The sequence below is a fragment of the Ursus arctos genome, unplaced genomic scaffold, assembly GCF_023065955.2.
Source record: "Ursus arctos isolate Adak ecotype North America unplaced genomic scaffold, UrsArc2.0 scaffold_32, whole genome shotgun sequence".
In the NCBI taxonomy this organism is placed as follows: Eukaryota; Metazoa; Chordata; class Mammalia; order Carnivora; family Ursidae; genus Ursus; species Ursus arctos.
In genome coordinates this window covers 19,265,458-19,292,396 of record NW_026623008.1, presented here as the reverse complement: position 1 = coordinate 19,292,396, position 26,939 = coordinate 19,265,458, and the positions used below count along the sequence as shown (strand labels likewise).

The window sequence follows — 26,939 nt, the reverse complement described above, 5'->3', positions numbered from 1 at the left end:
TACCCACCCACCATCCCTCGTCTCCCCTCTGGCTGGCTGCCTGAAGCCTGCCACTGCCTGGGCCAGCCCACGGCTCACGCACTCTGCTGATGGTCAGACTCCCGGCAGCCCGCCATCCCCGCGGGGTGCCCCCTACCCCAGACTTACCCCCTGGGAGTGCAGGTACTCCACGGTTTTGCTGATGGTGTGCAGGACAAAGCTGGCCTCCCGCTCTGAGAAGAATTTCTGCCGCAAGATCTTGTCTAGCAGCTCTCCACCCCGCATCAGCTCCGTCACCAGATACACATGTTTGCCATCATCGTACACCTGCCAGAGACCTCACCATCAGGGCCCTCCCCTCCACGCCAGGCCCGGGCCTCCTGGTTACCCGTTCACCGGGAAACAAGGACACGAGCCTCAGACACGTGTTCTGCTCTGTGCTCAGTGGCCCTCAGGGCCTTCACTTCTCTGGGCCCCTGTCCTCCCTAGACAGGAGGATATCAGCACTGGTCCCCCAGGGGGCAGGCAAGCGGTCAGACTATGCCTGAGTCTGAAGTGGGGGCCTTGGGGTGCAGCCAGATGGGAAGCACAAAGATCCTTGCCTCCCACGAGCAGAGGAAAATCAGAAGTCAAAGGAATGGCAGTCCTGAGACAAATCCCCGAGCTGAGTGCCCCAGCCCTCATCCCAGTCTCAAGGACCCCCCACTCACATCTTTCAGAGTGATGATGTTGGGGTGCTGCCCATACCGCAGAAGAATCTCAATCTCTTCTGAGGGATCCCGCTTGCTCTTGTCGATGACCTGAGGAAAGGGGGTACATTCTTCAGAGCCCCTCCCTGCCACGGAGCCCACCCTGCAGGGCTTGGGGGTGCCGGCTACATGCCTTTCACCCACCCATAGAGCCTAAGGCACCCACCCTCCCCCACCAAAGGGCAAGGACTACATTGGCCTCCCCCCAGCCCAGCGGCCTTGGTCGAGACATGGTCAAGAGGCCCACCTTGACAGCATACTCCATATTGGTGGCCTTATGGACACAGCGCTTGCACACGGAGTAGGAGCCCACACCAATCGTCTCCTTTACAACGTAGCCATCGCTAAAAACCAGGTTTTTCCCATGGAGTTGCTGTAAGAGACAACAGGTGGGGCTGACCCTCCGCTCTAGAACGCGGGGGTCGTCCCCTAGCACCCAAGGCCTTGGCTCAGTGGACGTGGCACCAGGCAAGAGCCAGAGGCCTGGGGCAGAATCTTGGTCCTGTAACCTCGAGCAAGAATCTGCCCCCCGGGCCTCAGTTTTCTATTCTATGTGGGCACACGCAGTGGCTCCGGGCTGTGGTCAGACGCGGCGATGGGGGCAGGCAACAGCCGCCACACACACATCAAGGGGTCTGTGGCCCCAAGAAAGCTGGGCAGGCCTGAGGAACGTAGGAGCCCTGAGCTGGGTCCTGGCTCTGCCACTTCCTGTGAGCATGAGTGAGTTGCCTCCCCCTGCTGGGGTGTCACAGCCCACCTCATGAGGGGTCTTAAGGTTCTGAGCCATTAACAACAGCAAATGCTTCTATGGCACTCAGTGTGTGGCAGGCACGAGTCTCGGCACTTTTCAGCAGTGACCGCGTGACAGCCCTGGTTCACACCTGTTGTCCTTGTATCCAGTCTGGTTTAACACTTGTCCTGGACAAAGATGTCCCAGATGTCTAATAAATTACACAGTCACCTTAACTTTACACACACAACCACCTACGGAGACAGCTTCTATCATCACCCCCATTTACAGCTGAGGAAACGGAGGCCCTGGGAAGGTAAATGTCTCACTCAAAGTCCCTTACCTTGGAAGCTCTGGACCCAGGAAATGAGCTCCAGAGTCTACACTCATGCCTCTCAATTCTGAATTTCCCATGGAGCTGCAAAAGTGCACTCATGGGGGACATATGTGAGGAAACGAGAGCCCTCTGCCCCATCCCCATCAGGGACCTGCCAGTCACCCCGGGCACCCCTTGCATTTACTTATCTAGGTTCTACAACGTCCCTGGCTCTGCGCTGGGAAATTTCTACCCATGTTGCCATCCAAGCCGAGAAACTGGCCCAGGGAGGTTGGGAGGTCCAACGGACTATACCGTGACAGTCGGGGTTTGAACGCCAGAGCCTGTGTTCTCAGCCATTCTGCCTTGGTGGCTTCCAGGTAGAAAAGACTAGAGCTGTCTCCTGCCCCCTCACCTGAACCACTGAGTGCAGTGGTGCCTGTGTGGCCCGAGGCTTGCCATCGTCCTCCAGCAGGCCAGTGGCCACGAAGCTGAAACCACGGAACAGCTGATGGGCGCCAGCGCTGGGGGGGATGCCTGGGGAGTCTGCAGGGGCGGGAGGAGGATGTGACCCTGAGAAGGTGCCCTTGACCTCGAGGAAGCCCAGCAGAAGGAGACCATGGGGCTTCCAGGCCTGCCTCGGCAGCAGGCTCTGGAGGGGGCTTGGGCAGGCCCCTCACGTCAGGCCTCAGTTAGCCCATCTGTTCACGTGTGTTTAGACCAGCCCAGCCTTGACATACAAGAAACATAAAACACCCCCCACACTGGGCGTCTGGCCCAAGCCAGGACACCCCATCCTTCTCTGGAGGCCTCCGTCCTCAGGTCTGCCCCTTCGAGTCCATCTTACGCGCAGCAGCAGGAGGGATGGTCCCAACCACAAACCTACCCGCTGCCTGAACGCTTCAAGTGCCCTCCGAAGAAAGCCCAACTCCACAGCCTGGCAACTGAGGTCCTTGTGATCTTAGCTTCCTCTGCCCCACTCCACAGCTCAGCCTCACCGGACTCCCGAGCTCCTTAAAGGAGCCCCCGAGCCCCCGCACATGCTGTTCCCTGTAACCGGGTACTCCACGGCTCGTCTGTCCTTGGAGGCTCAGCTGTCACGCTCCCCTCTGAGAAACTGCCTGAGGCTGCTCCCCCAGCTCCACACCCCTAGGAAGCTGCGCTCATCACACTGCCCAATAGTTTTCACGTCTCTCCCCCAACTACGGTGTGAGCCGTCTGAAGGCAGAGCCAGCCCCGTGGCTGGTCACCGGCACGCAGCAGGAACCTGGTACGTCCAGGTCAGTAAGTGAATCAGGATGGGACAAACTGTTGGAGAAGTGCTAAGCTCCCTGTCATCAGAGGTGTGCAACCCACAGTGAGAGCTAAAACCCACCCATCTGGGAATCCTTCCAGAACTAACACTATCCCCCAAAATCTGGCCAAAATATTGGGATTTATCAAACTCCCTCCCAAAAGCCCCCTCCTTGGCTTCTCGCAGTAACCCCAAGAACAGAGTGGGTCTGTGGCTGAGCCCATGTTCTAGATGAGTACACTGAGGTCCAGTGATCAGAGCAGCCAAAGGCGATTCCCACACTTGCCCCTGACCTGTGGGCGCTGTCACCTCTGTTCTGTCAGACTGTCTCCACCTCATGTTTTTGCTGGGTCGGATTCTTTAGCCCTGACGTGAATGTGAGCCTGATGTGTTCGGTCTTCCCAGTGGGCTGGAAGATGCCCCGGGCAGGGGGCCTGACTTTTCTATTGTGGCCTTAACCACCCACTCCCCCACCCCCTCACCCAGATACAAAGAGGCCCATAGAGCCCTGGAGTGGGAGAGTCAGGCTGAATGAGATGGGGACAAAGAGTCAGAGACCTACCCTCCGGTCTGCCCACACACCTGGGCCCGCCCGAGTCCCTGACCACCCCTACATCCCAAGGGGCCCCCGACTTCCTGCTTCCCTCCTGTACCAGCCCAAGCCAAGCCAGACCACAGACGTACCCTTGGGTGTGCGGGATGTGAACTCAGCGTCAAAGTAGAAGGTGTCATCAGGCTGAGCCACGGCCGGCTTGAAGGGTGGCTTGATCTCACGACGGTATAGCTTCTGCAAGGTGGGGTGGGCACTCCAGTCACCATGGCACCCCCAGCAGCCCACCAGGAGCCTCAGGCAGGAGAAGGTAAGTGGCCCGGAGCATAGGCTATGCAGACAGGGGCATAACTGCTGGCCCTTGGGAGGCCAGCCTCTCCTCCAAGGCCGTGCCATCACCCACTCCGTATCTGGGGCCCTTGTTGGTAGAAGCCCCCTCCCACCACAGATGACGCCCTGACTGGGGATCTGGGGTGGACAGACACACTCACATTCCAGTCAATGGTAGAGTAGAAGGCATGCCGCTTGATTTCCTCTGCCCCATCAGGGCCGGAGCCTGAAAGAGCCCAGATGAGGGGTCTGCCCCTGCACAGTCCAAGCCCCCAGACACCCACCCTGTCTGCTGTGTGACCTCACTGTGGTCTGGGACCAGTGGCTGCAGTAGTCTACTGGGGCATGGGGGACGATGGGCTCCTCTGCCCCAAATCCACCCACCCATCACCCCAAAGGCCTACTGCCCACTCAGCATTTTCCACTTTCTGGAAACCCTTATGATCAAGCTCCAATGTACTAATGGAAGAAGAAAGGCCCAGAGAGGTCAGGGAACTTGTCCAAGGCCGCACACAACAGAAACTGGCCTTGTTCTGAGACTGCAGAGGCCCCCACCTCCCTCCCAGCCCAGGCCTCCTCTCTATTGCTCTTATCCCATGTCGTTGTCAGCCACCAGGCAGACTCTCACTCATTCAACCCCAAGGACCCGGACTGGACCTTACAAAGCTGTTCATGGTCCAGAGGAACCCAGGAGCCAAAGAGCCAAGGAGCCAAGACATACTACCATCTACTACACACCAGGCATGTTCGTGCAACTTCATTTAGTCAACACGGTTCGAGAGCATCCTCCACGGAGATGAGGACCCGGGGCTCCGGGAGGTGAAGTCAACTGCCTCGGGTCACTTAGTTTATAAATGGCACTCATTCAACAAATATTTACGGAGGGACCACAACTGTGTGCAGGGCAGTGGGGACCTGACACAGGGCCAGGATTGGGACCTGAGCCTTTTGACTCTTGAGCTCATGCTCTTTCTCTTGTGCCAGCAGCCTTGGCGAAAGAGCTGTGTGGGGCCCTCTGTCCTTGTCCCCAGGGGGAGTGGGGATGACTCAGTTCCTGCCTTCCCCCTACACACAGGTCACCCCCCCCAACACCACACATGGAGCCAGAAAGCAGGGTGGCCCGCGGCATTGTCTGCCCACACAAAGGACAACGGCCCCTTTCAGCCCCAGATGTGGCTCTGTGGCCTAGTCTGCAGCTGTACCCCGCTCCCCTCCCGAGCTGGGGCTGCTTACCGAGCCGGTTGGCAGGATTCCGCTTGAACAGGGCCCGCAGGAGGCTCTGGGCTTCCGTGCTCAGAAACTGGGGCATGCCTAGCTTCGCCCTAAAATAGCCCCCAGATCTCATCAGGCCTGAGCCCGCCCCAGAGGCCCTGTCTCTCCAACCCGCTCTGTCCAGGTCGAATTTCCAGCTCGATCCAGACAAACCATCCACTAACCCACCTCCCAGAGACTTCAGGGATACCCGCCCAAGCCCTGGCAAGCATAATGCTTAACCCAGAGGAGGGTCTCATCAATGGGGAAGTCTGGGGCAGGAACAGGGTGTTATGCTGGCCCCCAAGCTGGGGCCAGCATCGGGGGAGACCCTGAAGTGTCAGGGCATGGCTGGTGCTTACTTCAGAATCAGTGTCATGGTCTCCTTCCGGTCCTTTCCCTGGAAGGGCAGGGAGCCCGTCAGCATCTCAAACTGCAAAGGACAAGGGTCTCTGAGACTCTGGTCTCTGTCTCCCCGTCCCTCACCTCCTCCCACCCAGGCCACTCAGCTCCATTCCCAGGGTTCTTGCTGGACTGGGGCAGGTCCAGCCGGATCAAGAATTGGGACTCTTTTTCCTTTACACCAAAAGCAGTACTAGGGGGCTGAGGCTGAGAAGAGGCCCAGTCCCGGGCTGGGGGCAGCCCACGCGGGGCCAAGCCTGGAATCCTCCCAAGGAAGGTGGAGGGTGAGGCAGCTTGGCCGGGAGAAGACAGGAGGAAGTCTTGGAGACTATCAACTCCCTCACTGCACAGATGGGAAAACCGAGGCCCAAAGCATGGGCTGAATGCTTTACCCCCGTCTGGGCACTCACCATCAACACCCCATAGGACCACCAGTCTGCACTATGGGTGTGGCCCTGGCGGTTGACGACCTCGGGGGCCATGTACTCCACTGTCCCGCAGAAGGAATAGGCTTTTTTCTCATGGTCAATGGCCTCCTTGCTTAGGCCAAAGTCTGCGGCAACGAGGGCAAGAGGACACATCTTTAGGAACCCCCCTGCCTTCCCTGCTGCCAACCCCTGGACAAACAGCCCCACGGCACACCCACCCCCCTGCCCACAGGCCTGAAGGCATCAACCCCCAAGACGCTCGGGAGGAGGCTAAGGCCCCGAGAGGTTAGGTGACTTGCTCAAGGTCACCTAGTGGGGAGCTAGGGTTCAGACCCAGGCCATCCCAAGTCTAGGGCCTGGGCTTTTGACCACTTCCAAGTGCCTGGCACAGCCTCTCAAGAAGAACAGATTTCCTGGCACTCAGCCCAGGCCTATCAAGAGCCCATCCTGTCCTCCCCGGGGACTCGAGCGGGGGGCAGGGGCCCTCTACTCACCAGTGAGTTTGATGTGGCCCTCCTCATCCAGAAGGATGCTGTAATGGAGAGATGGGAGTCGGGGCCCTTCAGCTGTGGCCCCTTGGGTTCTGGTGACACCATGGGGGCTGGGGGGGGGTTGGGCCTGGCCCAGAGAAGGTGACCCACCCAGATCCATCTGATGAGGGGCAGGTGGAGCAGGCTGGTGCCGCCAAGCAGATGTGTCGCCTGCCTTCTTTGCTAATCCTTGGAACAACTGGCTGAGGCAGGTACTATTATGGCCCTGTTTTAACAACGGGGAAGCTAAAGCTCGGGGAAGTTCGTAACTCCACGCGGTCACAGAGCTAACAGGTGGTGGAGACAAGATTTGACTTCAGGCCTGTCTAACTCTAAAGCCAGATCTCTTTCCAGCCCAGCGCCTGGCCCCCTGGGCTCCCCCAAGTTACCATCTGAGGATATTTAGATATTAAGGAAAATTCTAGAGAGGACCACATCGAGGAACGACCTTTAGTGATGGCATCTCAGACATCACACTGGATTAGCAAAAAACGTAGGCAGTCGTCTACACAGAGGAGCTTCGGCCTCATTAATGGCAGCACTGGGATCTGGCAGCCCCCCGGGGTGGGTCTGCGTCCGCCACCGTCCCACTCCACCCCTCTATTCATGGGGCCGCAGAGAGAGGGAGACTTTGTTGGGGAGAGTCACGCCCCCCCGACGGGAGAGACCCGGGGCCTGTCTCTCACTCCCGAGGGAGGCTGGCGTGGAGCTCGGGCTTCACTCACTTTTCAGGCTTGAGGTCTCTGTAGATGATACCGAGGCTGTGCAGGTGGTCCAGGCCCAAGGCCAGCTCAGCCAGGTAGAACTTCACGTCCTCCTCTGTGAACATCACCTGCACCAGGCGGGGGCGGAGTCAGCGGGAGCGGGGGGCACCCGGCCGTCAGCAGCTTCCTGGGCCTGACGGCTCACCTTGGGGAGGACCCTTAGACACCCCGTGCCATAGGCTCTTCTCTTTACAGAGGGGGTTGAGTGTGAAAGGACTAACACACAAGTCACTCATTGTGGCACCGTCTGGAAAGAGCGAAAGGGCTGGAAGAGTCCGGGGACTGAGGAGAAGACTGGAACGAGCGCCCGGTCCCGTGCAGGACGGAGAGCTCTGTGCAAGGAGAGTCTCTGTGCTCTGATACGCATCGATCTCTAAGATACACTGTCTTGAGCAAGGCAAGATACAGAACGGTATAGACAGGGTAGTACTTTTTCTGTAAGAAAGTGGGGGTTGGAATTCAGAACGTGTATCAGAATGGTTTGTTACTAAAGAAACATGGGGTGCTTAAACAAGAATCAATAAAAATGTTTACCTATGGGGGGTAGAGGGACAGGGGTGGGAGGAAGACTTCTCAATGATATTTTTCTTTTCAATCATGTAAACATATTACCTATTCAAACATTAAAATAACATTTAAAAAATCTTTTTAAAGTTTGTTTCTCTTCTGAAGTTTGACTTGTATTGATGGTCCCATTTTTATAACTGGCTCAAAATCTTTTATGTCAGTTAAAAGCTTTTTGGTTAGGGTCACCTGGGTGGCTCAGTCAGTTGGGTGTCTGCCTTCGGCTCGGGTTGTGATCTCGGGGTCCTGGGATCGAGCCTCGCATCGGGCTCCCTGCTCAGCGGGGAGTCTGCTTCTCCCTCTCCCTCTGCCCCCCCACTCATGCTTGCTCTCTCTCTCTCTCAAATAAATAAAAAATCCTTTTGGTTAACACATGGGACATAATGTTAAAATATCTAGATTTCTGGGAGGATTTGGGTTTCTTCCAACCTCACAGCCCTGCCTGGGGCAGCCTTGGAAGAACAGAGGTGGAGAAATGAAAGACTCCTTAGCTCCTGTCAGTCGGGGTGGCGTGAGACCCAGGGCCTCCTCCTCCTTACCCAGCCTGGAAAAACTCTGAGGCGTGGCCAGAGTCTACGCTCTGTCCCAGGGCCGGTTCCTAGGTCAGGGTCTGCTAGGCAGGCCTGGGTGGCGGTCCAGGTCCAAGCCACACTGGTCACGCTCTTCACAGAGCTCTGGGATGAGAGGCCTTGCTGTCCCTCCAGCTCCATCCCAGGGCCCATGGCAGTGGGGTGTCAGCTCACCTCTTTAGAGAGCCGTGTGAAGAGGTCCCCGCCACGCAGGAAGTCCAGAATAAGATAGAGCTTTCCCTCAGTCTGGAAGGCTGGGGAGAGGAGAAAAGGCGGTGGTAGAGCCAGCTGGACCCTGGGCCCTGCCCCCCTACCCTAAGCTCCCTTGGCCTGCTGGGGGTTGGGGCAACATGTGGGCAAGGCAGCCGCCCAGAGGCAGGGCAGAGGCCGGCAGGTAGGGTGGGAACTCGAGCAGGGGCTGTGGTCTCACCATAGTGCAGCTTCACCACAAACGGGTGGTTCACATCAGCTAGGATGTCTCTCTCCATCTTGGTCCGAACGCGGTCACGCACTGACCGGAAGAGAAAGGCAGTCAGGGAGAATCTAGCCCCCCAAACAGTCATCCCCAAGCCCTGGCTTAGAGGGGCTCTCTTCCACATGTTCCTCACACCTCACGGCAGTGCCCAGGGCTGGGCCCTAGGTGCCCTGCCCGAACCTCGAGCCCCATCTCCTGCTGTGCCCCATCAAAGGCCGTTCAATCCAGCCCATCTGAGCAACCTGTTCTGTCCTCTGTGTGCCCTTTGCCCCGAGGCTCCCCCTGGGATGCTTTTACCAGCCCCCTCCCCACCTGGCACAAAAAAATCCCTAATGCTGGTCTGGGGGATGGACAGCATAGTCACCTGGGAGATTCCTTTCCTTGGGCCTAAATTCAGACTCATGGGTCTAAGCAGGCACCCTCACATACCTCTTTTTTTTTTTTTTTTTTTTTTAAAGACTAAAAGTAACTGGGCATTCGGATCACCAGCAGGTTCTTCTTTGACTCAGCTCAGGCCTCACCTCCTCCAGGGAGTCTTCCTTAAACTGCCAGGCCGAATTAGGGCCCTCTCTCCTACAGTGTTCCTGCTTGCCCCTTCAGAGTACTTTTTACTCTCTAATTTTTTCATTTCCCTCACCAGATGTGGCATGGACCATGCTAGAGTTGGACTATTCCAGCCACCGTTTCCCAAATATACCTTACATTTTTACGCTTTTGCTCAGGCAAACAGCTTCTCCTTCCTGGGGTACCCTTCCTCTACTATTTTTAGTCTGGAGAAGTCCTAACTCATCCTTTAAGGCACAGCTCAAGTGGCCCCTCCTTCTGTGAGCCTACCCTCTGTGAGGCTGCAACCCACCGTCCCCAGGCTCCCCGCTCACAGCCCCAACCGCCCCACACTGCAGCCTTGGCTCGGCCACTCCTGCCCTGACCTGGGAGACCCTCACAGCAGTGCCCAAGTCCTCCATCCTCCCCTCCATGGCTCCCGTCATCCCTCCTGGGGAATGACTTCTACCCCTGCCAAAGCTACAGCACCCCAGAAACAAACTTTCACAGGCCACAGGACCCCTAAAGTCTGCAAGGCCAACACTTCTGATCCCCCCCACCTCACCCCAGCCAGGGCCCACTCCCCCTGGTCAGTGGCTACACCGGTTCCCAGACTGCTCATGGGTCACTGCCCAGCCCAAAGTCCACTACCGACCCCTGTCATGCCCTGTGTGAGCCTGGGAATTCTAGACCTGGCCTTGGGCTCCCTGCTCAACCTCCCTGCTGAACCTCCCTGCTATCCATCTCTGTGGCCTTACCTCAACTCCCCCTCTTCTACCCTCCCTGGCTGCCTCCCTGGACGCCCTGCCTCTTCCCTCACACCTTTCTCCACCCTGAGAGGTCTCCCACAGACTCTCCAAGCATCGTGAAGCAACTCTGCCCAACTAACCTCAGTATCAGGCGTGTGAAGGCCCCTGTCACACACACACTGCTTTCACCCTTTGCCTTCCTTCCAGACACTCCCCTTCAGCTATGGTCATTGGTGCTTGGCTTAGGGGGAGGAGGGAAGGACAAGGTTTCTTCGGAACGGACCCTGTCTTCGCCATGAGGTCGGGGAGGGGAAGGGGGGCTGAGGACAGGCCTGTTTCTTTACCCTCAGACCACGTGCTCCTGGAAACAGCTATCTCCTCCATCAGACCGACCACTCTGGAGAGCCGGGCTGGCTCCCTCAATCCTTTGCCCAGCCTCGGCTCTGCACGGGGAGGCGACCCTTGCTCACCTTTCAGCGTTGCCTTCTTGAGAACCTTCATGGCGTACAGGTGCCCGCTATCAGGTCGGGTGACCTTCCGCACCAGGAAGACCTGAGAAGGCAACAGGGAAAAAGCAGAGGAGAAGCTGGGGAGGGGGCAGAGTCCGTTAGCTCCCATCCTCCGGGTCCCAGGCTGACCTCTAACTTCCCTGAGCCCCGGGTTGACCTTTTGTCCTCCCTGGGTACCAAGGTGACCTCCTGCTCTCCCCTCAGACCCATCTACCCTTGCCCTCTGATTCTGAACCCCAACGTGACCCCTCACCCCCGCCTCTGACACGACCAATGCTGCCCTCCCCGTTGTGGGCTCACGACTCACTTTGCCAAAGGATCCCTGGCCCAGAACCTTGAGCAGCTCAAACTGGGATGGGTCGGCCTTCTCAGAGCCAGCCTTGACGTGGTGCGTGATGGAGATCTCCTTGAGGATGCCCTCATCCTGATGGAGGGACAGAGCTGATGAGCATGGTGGGTCCCATCCGGGCCAGCAGGGGACATGGTCCCCATCCAAGCCCACTCCCCCGGAGACAAGGCCCTGCTGGCCACACCAGACAGCTATACTAATGGGGCCGGCCTCCTGGTTCATCAACACCAAAAGGGCCTCAAGGGCCAGCGAGGGTCAAACGACCAAGGTGCCGAGTCAGGTGAGGCACGGCTCCTACTGCTCCTGTTGCTCTGGCCCCGGTGAGGCCCAAAGGGACCCCCAGGCACGGCCCGGGTCCTGCCTGTGCGACTCCCCTCCCCCGGCTGCAAAGGTTTTGGTTTTGCCACAATAGGAAGTAGAGTTTGTTCTCATACCGGGGAGGCAGAGCCGGGCTTTTGTTCCTGGTCAGAGTGGATGATAGGCTACTTCTGACCAGAAGGACAGGGCTCAGATGCACAGGGACCCAAGAGTCACCAGAGACTACCCCCACCAACCCAGTAAGTGTCAGTCGGTGGACAGGAGCTAAGGCCAGAGACTCCATGATCCACCCTTTGAAACTTCCTTCATAGGAGTCTACTAAAAACCCCTTTGCCAGATCCTAGCTGTACCGGGACCCTTCTGCCCTCCCTCCAATCTGCCGCTATTGCCCTGGAGCCCCGAAGCGCCTCCTCACTTCCCCAGGAAGCAAGTCTGGGCAGGGTCCAGTCGTCCAGCAGGGCCAGGCCGGGGCCAGGAGAGCCGAAAGCCAACTGAGGCCAAACTCGCTGCCCAGGCACCTGCTCCAAGGGCCACAGCCAGGCCAGGACCAGACATCTGGGCACACTCACCGAGTCCCGCCTGGGGCCAGAGCCAGGGCCAGGGGCAGGCAGAGAGGTCTGGCTGGTCCTGGGCCGCTGCTTCCTGGGTAGCCAGGGGAGCAGGGCCCAGAGCCGCAGGCGGGGCGGCTTGGGATCCTGCTCCATTCGCCCGGCAGGGCCGAGGCACCATGGCAGGAGCAGGCAGCGTCCGGGGCTGCCTCGGAGGTGGCCGGGCCCAAGGCGGATGTGCAGGGTGAGGGCGGGGGCTGGGCCCAGCTCAGGGCCACCAATCACTTGGGGCCTGTGGTTTCCCAGCTCCAGGCCTACAATCTTACCACGTTCCCTTCCTCTCTTCCCCCCCTCCCCATTGCCTGAGGGCTGCCCTCTGGCCCTTTCCCCCATCATCCTCCCCGTGGGTCTGCAAAGGGAAAGCCGGATGCCAACACAGCTGCTGAGGGGTAGACAGGTACCCAACGCACAAAGACAGGCATCTAACGTGTAGAGGCAGATAGAGAGGGACACCCAATAGGCAGAGGCAGGCATCCACAGGGAAGACAGATGAAGGTGGGCATCTATCAGGCAGAGGTGGGAGGGCACACGGGCCCAGCAGGCAGGGATGGATAGGGACACATACCCAGCAAGGGGAGGTAGGAAGAGCACACACCCAACAAGCAGAGACAGATGGGGACACGGACGCAACAAAGCAGAGGCAGGAGGCGACCCATACCTAACAGGCAGAGGGGCACGGGGCATATATCCAACAGGCAGAGACAGAAGGGGACATGAACTCAACAGGCAGAGACAGATGGGGACCCAACAGGCAGAAACAGATGGGGGCTGCATCCAACAGGTGGAGACAGATGGGGACACGTACTCAACAGGCAGAGACAGAAGGGGATACAACCCAACAGGCACCCAGCATGTGACATGTACCCAACAGGTGAACACAGGCACTCATCAGGTGGAGACAGAGACAGGAACCGACAAGACAGGCAGGTGGCCACAGAAAGACAAAGCTGGTCAGCGAGGCCCACGGGGACGGACAGAGACGCAGACCTGACACACAGAAAGCCAGAGCCAGGACTCAGGGGCAGAGCTCCGGGTTCTTGCTGGTCTGCTGCGGGGGTGGGGGGGCACTGGGGGAAGAGCTGAGGGGACATCACCTGCAAACACCCCGCATCTGGGGGAGCAGCCCACTATTTGTGGCAGACACACCTCTGAGGTTTCATCCCTGCCAGGGCCTGCAGAGGGCCTAGGACCAAGACAGTGGGCTGAGAGGAACATCTCCTGAATGCAATCTGATGGCTTTGACTCAGATCCAAATTTCCCGAATCTGTTATCCCCACTGCAGATACAGGAAACCGAGGCCCCGAGGCCAGTGACTACCCGGGCTGAGAGTGGACAGCAGTGGAGCCGCCTTACACTCAAACCCTTCCCTAGTTACCCTGGCTTGGGGTCAGCAGGCCTCGAGTGCCAGGAAAGGGGGAGCAGGTAAGTCAGCCAAAGCCATGCCCTGCACATCCAAGCCCACCCCCTCCCTCAATACTGTGGTCAGTCCAGGGACTTCCCATTCTAGGTCTAGGACCTGACAGCCACAGCCCCATCATCAGGGGACCTTGAACGGCCACAAAAGCTGCAGGCTCTGCAGGCCCCTGAGTGTAACCCTGGGCGGGACAGGAGAAAGCCTGGCTCAGAGAGGGGCTGAGGCGAGCCAAGGCACACAGCAACCCCTGCCCACCCCGCCCTGAGGTTTGAGCCTCCGTGCCTGCCTCTGAGAACACTCCCTGGGGACAGAAGCAGTCACCCGGAAACCCCAGGGGACAGAGCCACTCCCAAGCGCATTCTTTGCCCAGGGCCATGGTGACAGATACAGCTGGAGGCAGACCAACCCTCTGCTCACCTTTCTGGGACAGGGGAGTGAGTCTCTCTCACCCCTGGGGAAATCTGCCGGGGTCTGCATGGTGGGGCTCAAGCCAGTGGCCAAAGGGCCCCGTTACTCCTCTACTTCTGCTTTTTCAGCCTTCCCGGCCCAGAAGGCAGGGTCCCTGACCCCCTCCTTCTCACTTCCCCCTCTGCAGGGAGGAGGGACAGAAGATGGGTCAGGCTCCCCTGCTGAGGACACAGTAGACCCCAAGCCCATCATTCCAGGGGGGCCCAGGGATAGAGCCCTCTTCATCTCCTCTGATCCTAAGGAGAGGAGACTAGAACACAGACAAAAGTCACAAGATAACGAGGTAGTGACACAATGGGCGTCCCAGCACCTGCAAACATCCCTTTGAGAGAATGTGGGGCAGAAGTCAGCAAGGTCGAGGTCTCTGAGTGCCCCAGGCCACGGTGCAGAAGACCCTTCCCCGGCAGTGACCTTCCTATGGCCGGGCCCACCCAAAATGGCAACCGCAGAGCAGGCACCGCCAGGCCAGGGCCCTGGGATGGACAAGAGGGCTACAGGGCCTAGCAAGGACCTCACAGAAGTCCGAGAGAAGGAGAAGGTAGCGGTGGGGCAGGGGCTGACCAGGCCCAGCCCCCTTCCACGTGGCCTGGACGCATCAGTCACACCAGTACCCCCACAGGAACTGGCACGCCCACAAATACACACAGGCCGATGATCGGAAACCATTTCCACAGACATGTGGAAACACACGCCCCCACGTACACACGGACTTCCCCTTCCAGTCCTCAAAGGGCCTCCAACGACAGTCTGATGATGGCCTGCTGGCGGTTGTGAAAGAGACCTCCCTAGACAGGCCGCTCGCTGCACCCAGCTCCTGCAGGCAGGGGTGTGGAAGCTGGGACAGCCCGGGGAGCCCCAAAGCTCTCTGGTGCGGAGCCAGCTGGGCCCCCCACCAATCCTCAAATCCCTCAGAAGCAAAGGAAGACTCTGTGGCTAGCAGGGTACAGGAAGGGGCAACAGGAAGGAACCGGTCTCAGAACTGCTTTCGCTGGAGGGTCTGTGCTGGGGCTGTGAGGCCTCTGGTGGCAAGAGTGGGGGAGCACAGGCATCAGACCACATCCCTTGGTCCCTGCCCCATTCCCCCCCCCCACAGATACTTCCTCTTAACTTACTTCCTCCCACAAGGCAGCTGGGAGAGAAGCCTAGAGCCCCCCAGCCTGATCCCTGGTCTCTAGGGTCCCCACCCCAGGGCCTCCCTCCACCAGCTGCAGCCCAAACCCAGCTGCGATCCCAGCGGTAACGGACACCAACAGCCCCCTCCCCGGCTGGCAGCATATGCGGGGGCCTCCCAGGCCTGCCCCTCCGGTGGGACAGATCGCTCCTGATCTGTCTCCCAGCGTGCCCCTGGGCAGGTGAGGAGAGGAGAGGTCCACAGTTCCCAGGTGTCCCTGCCGCACTAGGCCAGGGCTGGCATGAGTGACAATGAGAACTGTGCCCCTTCTAAATGGAGCATGTATTGCACAAGGTCGTTCTTTCCTTCGACCTCTGCTGGTGTGGCTTCTGCCAGGCCCTGTGTCTCAACTTTGAGAGATGACAATATCATCCCATTTCAGAGACTCGGAGAGAAAGTGACTTCCCCAAGGCTACATGGCTAGAAAGGGAGGCAGCTAAGGGCAAAATCCAAGAGGGTTTGCTTCCAAAGCCCACACTCAAGCGTTTCATTATCGCCCTCCCTGCGAGCCTGTTTCCCCTTTGGACATCCGGCACAGCTAGCGGCCCAGGCTCCGTCCCCAAGCCAAGAGCCTGACACTAGGAGGCGCACATGTTAAAACTCAGGCCTTGTTCTCAGGCAGCTTCCGAAAATACAAAACACAACCGGCTACAATCCTACAGTCGAGCATTACGGGTGCCCCGAGGCAGTAACTACCTGCCGGGGGTGAGGTCCCAAAAGATCTTCCAGAGAGGGTGCCGTCCAGCTAAACCGTGAGGATGAACAGGAGCTGGCCAGGCAGAAAGGAAGAAAACAAAGACACTATGCAGAGAGACCGCACGAAGAGGAGGCTGAGACCAGGAGCGCAGGGTAGGAAGTTAAGAACTGTCCACTCACTAGCTGAGTGCTCCCAGGCAAATTTCCCTCCCTGTCTGAGCCTCAGTTTCCCCCTCTGTAAAACAGAGGTTAAAACTAAATATTCCACCCTCGGAAGGCTCTTGCTACGAGTACAGCGGCCACAGAGACAACGGAATGCTGTAAACAGGACTTCTCCCTGGATGGGGCGGGCAGTCTTACTGCTGCGGTCTCCTCTGGGCCGGCTGAGGGGACACAGCCCAGCCACATGGTCCCAGGGCCTGGGAGGGTGGGCTAGCCTGGCCAGTCCAAGGGAAGTTCCCCCCAACACCTGAGGCTTCCAAGGCTCCCCGAAGTCCACAGTCACATCCTGCTTGTGCTCCAGCCAGGGGAGCATGAGGGATCCGGGATGGATCAGGGTTTCATAAACAGGAAGAGAGGAGGGGAGGGGGGAGACGCTCAGCTCTCAAAATAGACCTGCAGGCGCTTCAAAGGGGTCCAGCTCCGGAGATAGCCAGGGGTGGGGGCCGGGGGTGCCCGGTCCACCCTCGCGGAGGGAGGGAGGGTGAATGGAGCCCCAGTCTGCCTGAGGACACCAGGCGTGCCGGGGTGCCGATGGGATCCGGGGAGCTCTTGCCCTGGACTGCTGTCCATACCATGGCTGCTAAAACCCAAATCCCCCTTTCAGCCCAAAATGAATAAAATAAGCAAGCATTAAACACTAAACTTTGGGGGCGCCTGGGTGGCACAGCGGTTAAGCGTCTGCCTTCGGCTCAGGGCGTGATCTCGGCGTTCCGGGATCGAGCCCCACATCAGGCTCCTCCACTATGAGCCTGCTTCTTCCTCTCCCACTCCCCCTGCTTGTGTTCCCTCTCTCACTGGCTGTCTCTATCTCTGTCGAATAAATAAATAAAATCTTTAAAAACAAAAACAAAACAAAAAAAACCACTAAACTTTGGGTACACCTGGCTGGCTCAGTCAGTGGGGCAGGCGACTCTTGGTCCCAGGGTTGTGAGTTCGAGCTCCACTCTGGGTGTAGAGATTACTTAAAAATAAAATCTAAAAAAACAAAACAAAACAACAAACTTTGTGGGACTGTTTAACTTATACATATCACGTTCCCTCCTCTGGGCGGCCCTGAGGGGTGGACCCTATTCCTCTTGTACAGGAAAAGCATCTGAACCCCAGAAGAGCAAAGTATCGCCCAAGGTTCTACAGCAAATAACAAAGGGCCAGGATTCCGAACTCAGAAAGCCTGACTCCCAAGGGCCCCTCTTTGCCTCTTCTCCACCTGGAAGGCCCACTTCTCTCTGGGACTGCCAAACCCTGCCTTTGGAGGCGCAGCCAAATGCCAGTTCTGCAGGGAAGGTGCCTGGCGCCCTCCAGCCCGCCGCGACGCTTCCTCCTCTGCCACGCAGAGCAGTAACCATCCATCTGGTGCACGCTCAGCCCGGAGAGCAGATGCCCCTGGCTGGTTCCCCAGGACGTGCTCATCTTACCACCTCACCGGCAGAAATGTGGGCACCTGGCAAGGTGGCCTGGCACCGCCTCTCTGCCCAGTATGGGGCCTGGCACAGAATGGAGATTCTCTGTGCCCACAGTCACGCTCTCCGCCATCACAACACCCACCACCACACAGCTTGCCTGTCTCCACCCTCTCCTCAAGCCTGAGAGCAACCTGAGGCTAGGGGTACTGACTTCGTTTTAGGGTCCCCCAGCGCCACAGCACGGGGACCCAAAAGTCTGATAAGCGAAGGAGAAACTGGCCTGCTCCCAGCTCATTCCACCGCACCAAGTGATGAGGTCCTGACCACAGGCTGAGCGCCCCCTGGTGCGCTGAGCCCAGAAGTAGGCACTGGGGATGCCACAGAAAAGACAGATGGGCAGGTGTCTAGAAATGGTGGAACCTGGGGTCCCAGGGACCCCATACTCCCCCTCTTCAGCACGCAGTATTCTCTGGGCTGGGAGAAGTATGGGCCCTGTGGTCAAGCAAGACCTGACTCCATTGCTCACCAGCTATGTGACCCTGGGCCTCAATTTTCTCATCTGTAAAATGGGGATAGTAACAATCTCTACATCAGGGGTGTGGTGAAAACTAAATGCAAAGCGCCCGGTGTGGGGCTCGGTATGGGTTAAGCTCTTTCTCTTCCTTAATGTGGCATCCAAGGCTCTCCTTGCCCGCCTATCTCCAGCCTTGTCTCTCTTCCCATCCCGGGGTCTTCCGCTCGAGAGCAGGGGTCATAGGCTTGAGATCAAATATAAGCTCCTACCCTCTCCCAACAAGCCCCTGTAGCTCCTGAGGTAGCTTACCACCTGCCCCCAAAGCTGCAAGCTCCCCTGTAACCCCCAGAACTTGAACCCCAAGATCTGAACATCCTGGTTCTTCCTCGAATCCCTTCGTTTTGTTCCGAGGCGACTAGAGGCAGCTACTTTGTGGACGGAGATTCTCCAGACAAGGGGCCCAGACAAACCAAGGAACCCAGAGTCTGTATCACTTGGTCTGGCCTCTGTTGGCCAAGGTGGCCACAGTCCCCATCAGAGGAGGGGTGGGAGCCTACTTATCTCACCTTGCCCCACCCCAGGCAGCTCAGCTCCCTTATCTTAGGAGGCTGAGACAAGGCAAACATGGGGACCAGCCCTAGGTCTATTTCAAAGGTCGAGCTTATGGCAAGTGTGGTGCCCAGGCCCACCCAGGTCTAGAGGGTGTGGCCACTGGAAGGAAGTGAAGCGGAGCAATACCTGGGGTACCTGGGCTGCCGGAGCTGAAGTCCTACGCGCCCGGCAGTCACTAGCTCATCCGTCCTTCCCATCGCTCCTGTGACATAGGCACCGTCGTCCCCAACTTACAGATCAGGAAAGGGAGACTCAGAAGGGAGAACACCTCTGACCAAATACCACCCTCAAATAGTGAGGGTAGAGCCAGGACCTGAACGCAGGTCAGAACCCACGCTCCGTCCTTCCTAGGCAGCTTCCCAAGCCCCCACCCCCCACCCCCACCCCGTAGCCAGCGGCTCTGGGCCCTCACAGCTCCTGAAAACTGGGTGTGGTCTTTCCCAGCAGAAGAGAAAGCCCAGGCCCAGAAGGAACAAAGGACCCACCCAAGGTCACACAACTGTCACCCAGCCCTGGTGCTTCTGTCCACACACAAAACCAGCAACAGGGACTGAAGGGCTAAAGGGAGGCGCCCAGGGGAAGCAAAGACAGTAGGGCGGAAGGAACCAGCCCAGGGCTGGGAGGTGGGAACCCAGAGAAACGGCCAGTGTGCCACATGCCAGGCACTGGGCCCTGGTTAGACTTGGGGGGGGTCACCAGGTGCCCTCCCTTCATGTACCAGCACCACATACCCAGAAGACTCCAGGCCCTCGTCACACCCAGCTGACCCCTGAGCCTCTCCCGTCACCGGTGCCTCCAGCCCTTTCCTTACAGCCAGCCCAGCTGCCATAAGGAAATAAATCAAGGAAGCCGCCTGGGTAAGGAGGAGCCAGAGTGCTAGCCTGGATTCTGCTCCTGACCCTGTCTCCGCCGCAGTCCCCTCGCCTAAGAAATCGGAAGGGTGAGGGGCACTTGGCTGGCTCAGTCGGCCAGTGTGACTCTTGATCTCAGGGATATAAGTTCAAGCCCCACGTTGGGTGTGAGATTACTTAAGAAAATCTTTAGGGGTGCCTGGATGGCTCAGTCGGTTAAGTGGCTGACTTTGGCTCAGGTTGTGATCTCAGGGTCCTGTGATCAAGCCCCATATCCTGTGCTCTGCGCTTAGCAGGAGTCGGCTTCTCCCTCTCCCTCTGCCCCTCCCTCCGCTTGGGCGCTCAAGCTCTCTCTCTCTCTCTCTCAAATAAATAAATAAAATCTTTAAAAAATAAATAAAATCTTAAAAAGAAAGAAAGAAAGAGAGAGAGGGAGGGAGGGAGCGAGGGGAAAGTTGGAGCAAGTGATCTCTGTGCCCGGGTCGCCTCGAGGATTTGGTGGGACCAGAGAGGAAGGCTGAGTTAGGTGGGCCTCCCTCCTCCTCCACAGCCATGCAAACGGTCCCTTGCTCTGGGTGCTTGCCTTGGTCCTCACCTTGGACGGCTGAAGTCCAGCTTCTTCCCCTGAAGCCTGTCCATTCTGGAAAAGAGAAGGGAGATGGGGGAATATTATCGGAACTTACCGGGGTGGGACAGAGCAAAAACAGACCCTACCAGAACGCCCCCCCCAACCCCACCCCGTGTGGCTGCCCCGGACAGCTAGGGAGGCTATGTAGGCGAGGGCCCTCTACCTCCACTTTCACTGTGGGGGCGCAGGTATCAAGCCCTCCTCCAACAGCCCCTCTCCAGCATTTCCCACTCCTCCCTCCCTCATGCTCTCTGCCTAGCAAACCCCTCATCTTTGAAGACTGAGCTCAAATGTCACCTCCTCCCAGGGAGAAGGAAAGGGCATGCATGCCTCCCAGCTCTGCTGGAGACAAACTGTGAGTCTGTGCCAACGAATCAACTGCAAAGAGACCTCAGTCTCCTGATCTGTAACATGGGGACAGTTACACCCACCTCCCAGAATTGCTGCAGGGATGCAAGGAGGCCAAGTCTGCGCAAGTGTCCAGCCTGGAGATGGCTGCCCTGTTCCTGCCCCATTCTGGGACTCCTCCCCTGCCAGGCAGAATCACTGCTGCCACACTGTGCCCCTGCATCCCTTCCCTGCACCACTGGCCACAAGACAGGGACTATGTACACACAGGCCTGCCTTCCTAATACAGGGGGAAGACAGAGATTAGGACTTGGTGCTAACAGCTGCTCTCTTCCGAGCCCCTGCCACATGCCAGGCACTGGGCTCGGAGCCTCACACCTGTGGCACCAGTAAATCCTCCTGACCTGGGAGGTAGGCCCTGTCCCCATTTGTTAGATGAAGAAACTGAGGCTCAGAGGAGCATAGCGATGGCACCTAAGGTCACACGACTGATAAGTGGGGATTCAAAATCCGGTCTCTGACACCCAGGAAACGCTCAAAAAAGGTCTGCTGAAGAGGAGCCCACACCTCATCAGGGGAACTACCTGGAGAGAGGCAGCAGCCACTGGGGCCCATTTCTAGGCAGGGCTGCTTTTCCCAGCCCCTAGACTTCGCCCTCAGGGATATACCAAAGCCAGCCCATCCCTTTCCTGTGTGATATGAGGTGAGTAACCAGGCCTTGGGAAGCAAGGAAGAGCTGTCCCCACCCCTCCTGGCGCAGCAAGAGTGCACTGAGGGAGACGGGGGCTCCTACTGTCAGCGAGACCCAGCCTAGGGCAGGTCAGGGCTTTGCAGCCAGGGGCTGTGTCCACAGGGCAGTGGCTTTGCCTGGCAGAAGCAGGCACAGCTGTGTTCTGCCCATTACATAACCTCCCTGCCCCTGGAGCAGCTCCTCCCTGCTGCTCGAAGAACATCCTGCCCCCTGAGCCCCCTTAATGCCCCTAATCCTCCCCAGGGGCCGCTGTTCCACAGGCCCCTCCACAGGCACATGCACATACATGCTGTCATCTCTCAGCGACCTGGGGGGAGGGCTGGGCTGATCAGCACCGGGGAGTAGGGAGTGGGGGCCACGATGCATTCATATCTTGAGTTCACCCAGCATTCTAGACTCAGGCTATAATTCCCACAGATGGGCACAACGGCCTACATGCATACCAGCCCCGCCCCCTGCCCTCCCCATGCCAAACCCCCATCCGGCCTCAAGCTCAACTGGGATCCTTGCATTGAGCAATCACCTCTCTCGCTCACGCACTCCTTATGGAGAACCTTCTATGGACCAGGCCCCAAACCGTTCCATGACTTCCCACTGCCTGCAGAATAAAGTCCCAGCCCCTTGGCATGGCATCCAAGGCCGTCATCTCCAACTGCCCAACACAGGTGACTAAGCATGCGGGTTCTAGAACCCGACCTTCTGGGTTCAAATTCTAGCTTCTACCACTGCATGACCCTGAGGTTACTTCATTTCTCAGCGCTTCAGTTTCCTCATCTGTGAAATGGAGTTGAAAGTAATGTATCTCATTGGATGGCTACAAGGAGCAAATAAAATACTGCCTATAAATATCTACCCCTGGCACATAACTGGTCCACAAACAATAGCCATTATGATTACTGGGTCCTATTCTTGAGCTGAACCGAATGACCTGGGACCCTGAGCAGACCAGCTTGCTTCATATCCCAGCATCTGTATGGTGGCTCCTTCCACCAAGAAAACCTTTCCTGCCTTATCACTTTGGTAAAGACCTGGCCTTCTTTCAGGACTCACCTCCAATGTCCTCTCCTCTGTTCACAAAGCCTCAAGTCCTTTCCTCCCTCCTCAGGGCCCCGAGAGCACCAAGCAAACCGCAGGTTAACTCAGAAAGAAGCCATAGCTTGTCCATCATCATTTCCCTGGCACCCAGCTCAGGGTCCGGCACACAGTCGGTCACATGAAAGCTCAGCTCAGCAGAAAGAGCGAGAAGACCAGAGCAGCTTCTCGTACTCCTATTTGTCAGACAAGGCTCAGAGTTAAGGGACTTACCTGAGGTCCCTCAGCTAGCAGGTGATGGGCATGGGGCCATAACCCAAAGTCACATGGCTACAAGCCTCAATCCCCAGTGAGGGAGGGGAGGAGGCCTCGGATGCGCCCAGAGGTGTAGGCCGACTGAGCAGTAGCTGGATGATTCAGGGGACCCCACAGGCCCTATTTGGCTGCCTCTGGTCCCAGGGTCTCTGGCCTGGGTACAATCCTCATGAAACCCCATGCCTGTAAGAGCTGATGCACGATGTTTCTAGAAGGGGATGGGCAGCCCTGGAGAAAGGACTAGGAGTGCAGAGACCACAGGCAAGCATCCCCCTCAGAGCCAAGGTCCTGGGAAGACAGGGTCCATGTGCCCATCTGGCCTGATTGCTGCACAGGCAGGTGGAAAGAACCGCTCTGCAGCCACAAAGACATGGTGGCTGATCCCAGCTCTGCCGGCCACCCGCTCTGTCCTTGGGTCTGTCACATCACTTCTCTGTCCCTCAGTTTTCTCATCTGTGTCAAGGCCAGGTCTGTCTTGTTCACAGCTGCACTGTTGCTTGGCACAGTACTTGTCACATGATAAGTACTCAATAAATATTTGCTGAATGAATGAATGAATGAATGAATGAATGAAAGGGAACAATGATGCTGACCTTGCAGAATCCTGAGTCAAAGACCTTGTCTAAAAAGTCTGGTATAGGAAGGGCCCTCTGGCCTCTCCTACTCTTCCCACGCTTCTTCAGAGAGCACTGCTCCTAGGACAGCTGCCTAGGGCCCCCAGACCACTATGTCCCCTCCCCAGAGGTCAGAGATGGATTCCAAAACGCATTGTTCCTTCCCTCCCAAGCAGCTCTCTCTTGAGAAGTGGAACTCAGGGCAGCGTCTGGAGAAGCCAGGCAGCAGATGGACAAAGACAGCACGTGCCCCACGGGCAGGAAGCAGCCCCAGGAGCTGGGTTCAGAGCCCAGCACTGGCAGCCCTGCACGCTGCTGGAGGCTGGGGGCCAGGTGCCAGAGCTGGCTGGCACCACCGGCCCTCCGAAAAGGCTGGACAGAGGCCCTGTGGGACAAGGAGAGTCTGCCAACATCCGGAGCCTCTCCTGGAGTACCTTCCACCTGGGCCAGTTTGATCCCAGCCCTTCCCCATCCTTGAGCCCCGCCCCCCCCAACTTGTTGGAAGACAGAGATCTGGACTCGCATCCTGTCTCTGACATTAATTCATAGGCCAGTTCTCCTAAGTTCAGCTGTTACATACAAAAATGGGGGGTAATAACCCCCCTTTTTTAAAAAGAGGCTCCTCGCCTAACATGGGGCTTGAACTCACAACCCTAAGATCAAGAGTCGCATGCTCTACTGACTGAGCCAGCCAGGCACCCCAATAATCCCTACTTTGAGAAGCTGTTTTGAGAATTATTTTAAGGTGAAGCAGGGTCGGTGGCACACTGTACACAGCGGGGCTGGGCACACGGAGAAAGTTCCTGCTTTCAGCGGGGCCAGGGAAGGCCCAGGCAGAATCCTCACCCACACCGCCACCTGGGCTGGGCCCTGCCTCCCAGCAGCCCATTTTCGGCAGCATGAGGAAGGCAGAGCCGTCCAGGTCACAGGCCTCTGCCAAATGCTCCCCCCCCCCCCTCCAGCCCCTTGCCTGCCTCCTTCCTGGCCAGGAGCCGGGGGCTGTGCTGTACCTGCAGGGCAGGCTACTGTATCGCTTACATATCACCTGGGCTAAGAACAGCAAGGCCCTGTTCTCCAGTGAGAACGGCCCAACCGGCGCCCTGGCTGCCCCATGGCTCCTATTACCCAAACAATAACACCCAGTCGCCTGGCACTTCCACGGAGTGGAGGAGGGGAAGAACAGGCAGCAGTGCCCAGGGCTCTGCACCTCTCAGGCCCAGGAAGCACGAAGCAAGGACCCAGTGCTGGCCACTGGAGGAACAGAGGTGCAGGGAGGCTAAGGACCGGCTGAGGGTCACACAGTGTTTCCAAGCTGAAGCTCTGAGAAATCACGATGCCCCCAATCCTAGGAAATAAACTAGTCTTCACCTCTCACAGAACCCCCATGCAGTTGTACTCAAAACTGAGTGAGTTTCCTGTTTAAACCTGGTCCCCTGGCCCAGGATTCCTCAAAGGGAAGCAGGAAGTAGTGCCCTGCGCTGGGAATCAAGCTCCTGGGTGTCTGCCCTTCCTACGAGTATAACCCAAGGTAAGTCCCTGGGTTAAGTCCTTCCCAGCCTACCTTCCTCTAGGGAGGCCTAAGTCACAGGGGCATGCCAGGGCAAAGGAATCCACGTCTGAGCGCCCCCCCAACCAGGCCCTTATGCCCCAGGCCTCCGGGGAGGGGGCACTGCAGAGGGCAGTGCTCCTCACCTCAGAGGGTGAGTCAGCGAGAGAACCTCCGAGAGTCGTGCAGGGCCTGTAAAAACCCCATGGCAGGGATCCCAGAGCAATTTAGTCCAAATTGCACCTTCAGGCTGGTTACCTAATCCTGCCGCGCCCACCCTCCAATAGCCAGTGTCAGCTCTGACCATCCCTTTAAAGGGGTAGCACACCCTGGGTGCTGGGGACCCGGGGTCCTCACTCTAATCAAACCTGTGGCCCTGAGAGGCAGAGTACTTGGTGGTTACCCCAGGTAAGAGGAGGTAGAGGAGGGGAACTAGGCAGGGGCTAGGGACCAAAGCCAGGAGAAAATCACCTTGGCTCCGGGGCTCACTGAGGTCTTCACACCCTCCCAGTATACACCCCCCCCCATACCCTCTGGAAATGGAGTTTCATCTGCCTCCTTCCCAGATTGAGGCTGAGGGGAAAGTTTTCTTAATCTGCTGGTTTAGAGCCTTGACCTTGACCCTGGGTGTCAAAGGGCACAGGAACAGCTGGCCTTCTGCATCCTAGGGCTTGGCACCACAGAATCCTCAGAGGAGGGCAGGAGCTGCTTCTGGGAGAGGTTAGGTGACAGAGGCCAAATGCCCCAGGGGCCCAGCCCTTCCTATGGGAGGGCTCACAAGAAAGAAGGAAGGCACCAAGGTCCTCCCTGTCTCCGGGAATAATCTTCATAAAGTCTAAGGGCTTTCCCCCACGGTCTTCTCCACAGCCTGGGGTAGGGGACACAAGTGTCGTCTGACCCTAGCCTTGGGGCAAAGAAAACCAAGAGTTTCAGCTCTAGACTGGTGGTGTCACCCCATATTCCGCAACTGCCAAGGGTCAAGAGGGGTAACCCTGCTAGGGTCAGCAGCGGAGAAGCGGAGGGCTCTCGGAGTAGAGCGCTGGGAGACATCAAGGAGACCTGGGGTTCCCATGACCCTCGTCTCTTGTAGAATCCCAGACATCTGGCACCTCAGCCCTGCCCATCCGTGCTGATAGAGGAGGCTCCGACAGCTCCCGGTACAGGTCCTAGGTGTGTGGGGTGAAGGGAGCCAGATCTCAGGGCCCCGCGGGATGCCCCTCTCCGGACTAAGGGGGTTCTGGGCGCTTGGTGGAACGGTCCCTCGCGCACACACACACACCCGGAGCATGGGGGGGTGGAGCCGAAGAAGGGCAAGAGATCGGAGTGCACTCGCGCCCTCGAGGAAGCCCAGCAGGCTGCAGCGGCGCCGCGAGCCGCCCCGCCCCCGTGGGGACCCAGGCTCGCTGGCCGCCGGCGCCCGTCCCCCGCCCCGCTCACTCACCTCCGGGTCCAGCGGCACCAGCTCCATGAGCGGCCAGGGCTCCTTGAGCTGGGCGAGCGGCATCGCGCCGCCGCCGGGCCGCCCGCGCTCCTCTGGCTGCCCGGGCCGCGCCGCCTCCCGGGTCCCGGGGTCCCCGGCTTTGCGCCCCCGCGCCCCCTCGTCCCCGCGTCCCCCAGCTAGACCCCCGCGCTCGGGCTGGGCCGTCCGCCGCCGCTGCCGCCGCGGCACTCGCACTTCGACTCCCTCCGTCACCCGGCGCCGCCGCGCCCATTGGCTACCTGAGCGAGGGGCGGGACCGTCGAAGCCCCGCCCCAGCCCCCGCGGCGCGGCTTTCCCGGAGCGGACCCCCGCCCCCGGCGCGCGGGACTGCTGGCCCCGCCTCCGCCGCGAGCCCCTGCCCGGTGCTCTGCTCCGCTTAGAAGAGGCCTTCCCGACTCCTCCTTCCCAAACCTTGTCCTACCCGCGCGGACCACCCCGGGGTCATCGCTTTCCCCTCATCTGCTCGGGTGGAATCACGCCCCAGACATTCCTTCTTCCTCCTGCGGGAGGGAAGCCCCTGTTCCCCTAGCCCTCATCCACCCGCCTCTCCCTTTCCCTCTCACACACGCGCTCACCCCGAAAGTCCCGGGCCTGACCCAGGCGGAGGTTTGAAAAGAACCTGGGCTCCATTCCCCTCCGGCCCTCACCTCCCGAGGCCCTGGAGCTCCCCCGCGATCTTAGTGCCCCAGCTCCAGGTAGGTTCCTATTCTTCCGCTGCCACCATCAGTACCCACAGCGCCCCCAGAGTGATTTCTTAATGCACATTTTTTTGGTAATCTGTCGTTGAGGGGACCCCTTTCTAGCCATGTCTCCCCAGAATCTCTCCAACCTCAAGCCCAGCCCTGGGTTGATTTGTGTTTGTGCCCC

The 26,939-nt window shown here is 58.4% G+C and overlaps 1 protein-coding gene across 4 annotated transcripts in view; it reads right to left on the bottom strand.

The window, feature by feature from the left end:
* Positions 1-26,154, bottom strand: part of RPS6KA1 (ribosomal protein S6 kinase A1) — a 39,216-nt gene extending 13,062 nt beyond the window's left edge. Inside the window, exons 1-17 of one of the 4 annotated variants that reach the window (XM_026516954.4) lie at positions 26,034-26,154; positions 19,954-19,998; positions 11,040-11,156; positions 10,694-10,775; positions 8,887-8,967; positions 8,631-8,710; positions 7,285-7,391; positions 6,524-6,561; positions 6,012-6,154; positions 5,562-5,632; positions 5,182-5,270; positions 4,110-4,174; positions 3,753-3,855; positions 2,190-2,320; positions 976-1,101; positions 690-779; positions 148-306 (exon numbers count right to left, since the gene is read on the bottom strand). In XM_026516954.4, coding sequence (XP_026372739.1) covers positions 148-306; positions 690-779; positions 976-1,101; positions 2,190-2,320; positions 3,753-3,855; positions 4,110-4,174; positions 5,182-5,270; positions 5,562-5,632; positions 6,012-6,154; positions 6,524-6,561; positions 7,285-7,391; positions 8,631-8,710; positions 8,887-8,967; positions 10,694-10,775; positions 11,040-11,156; positions 19,954-19,998; positions 26,034-26,096 — 1,590 coding nt within the window. In that variant the 5' untranslated portion in view covers positions 26,097-26,154. Of the gene's footprint in view, positions 1-147; positions 307-689; positions 780-975; positions 1,102-2,189; positions 2,321-3,752; positions 3,856-4,109; positions 4,175-5,181; positions 5,271-5,561; positions 5,633-6,011; positions 6,155-6,523; positions 6,562-7,284; positions 7,392-8,630; positions 8,711-8,886; positions 8,968-10,693; positions 10,776-11,039; positions 11,157-11,968; positions 14,888-19,953; positions 19,999-26,033 lie in introns of those variants that run through there. The other 3 variants (XM_057305375.1, XM_026516953.4, XM_026516955.4) reach the window with 3 other exon arrangements.
* Positions 26,155-26,939: the final 785 nt, after the last annotated feature.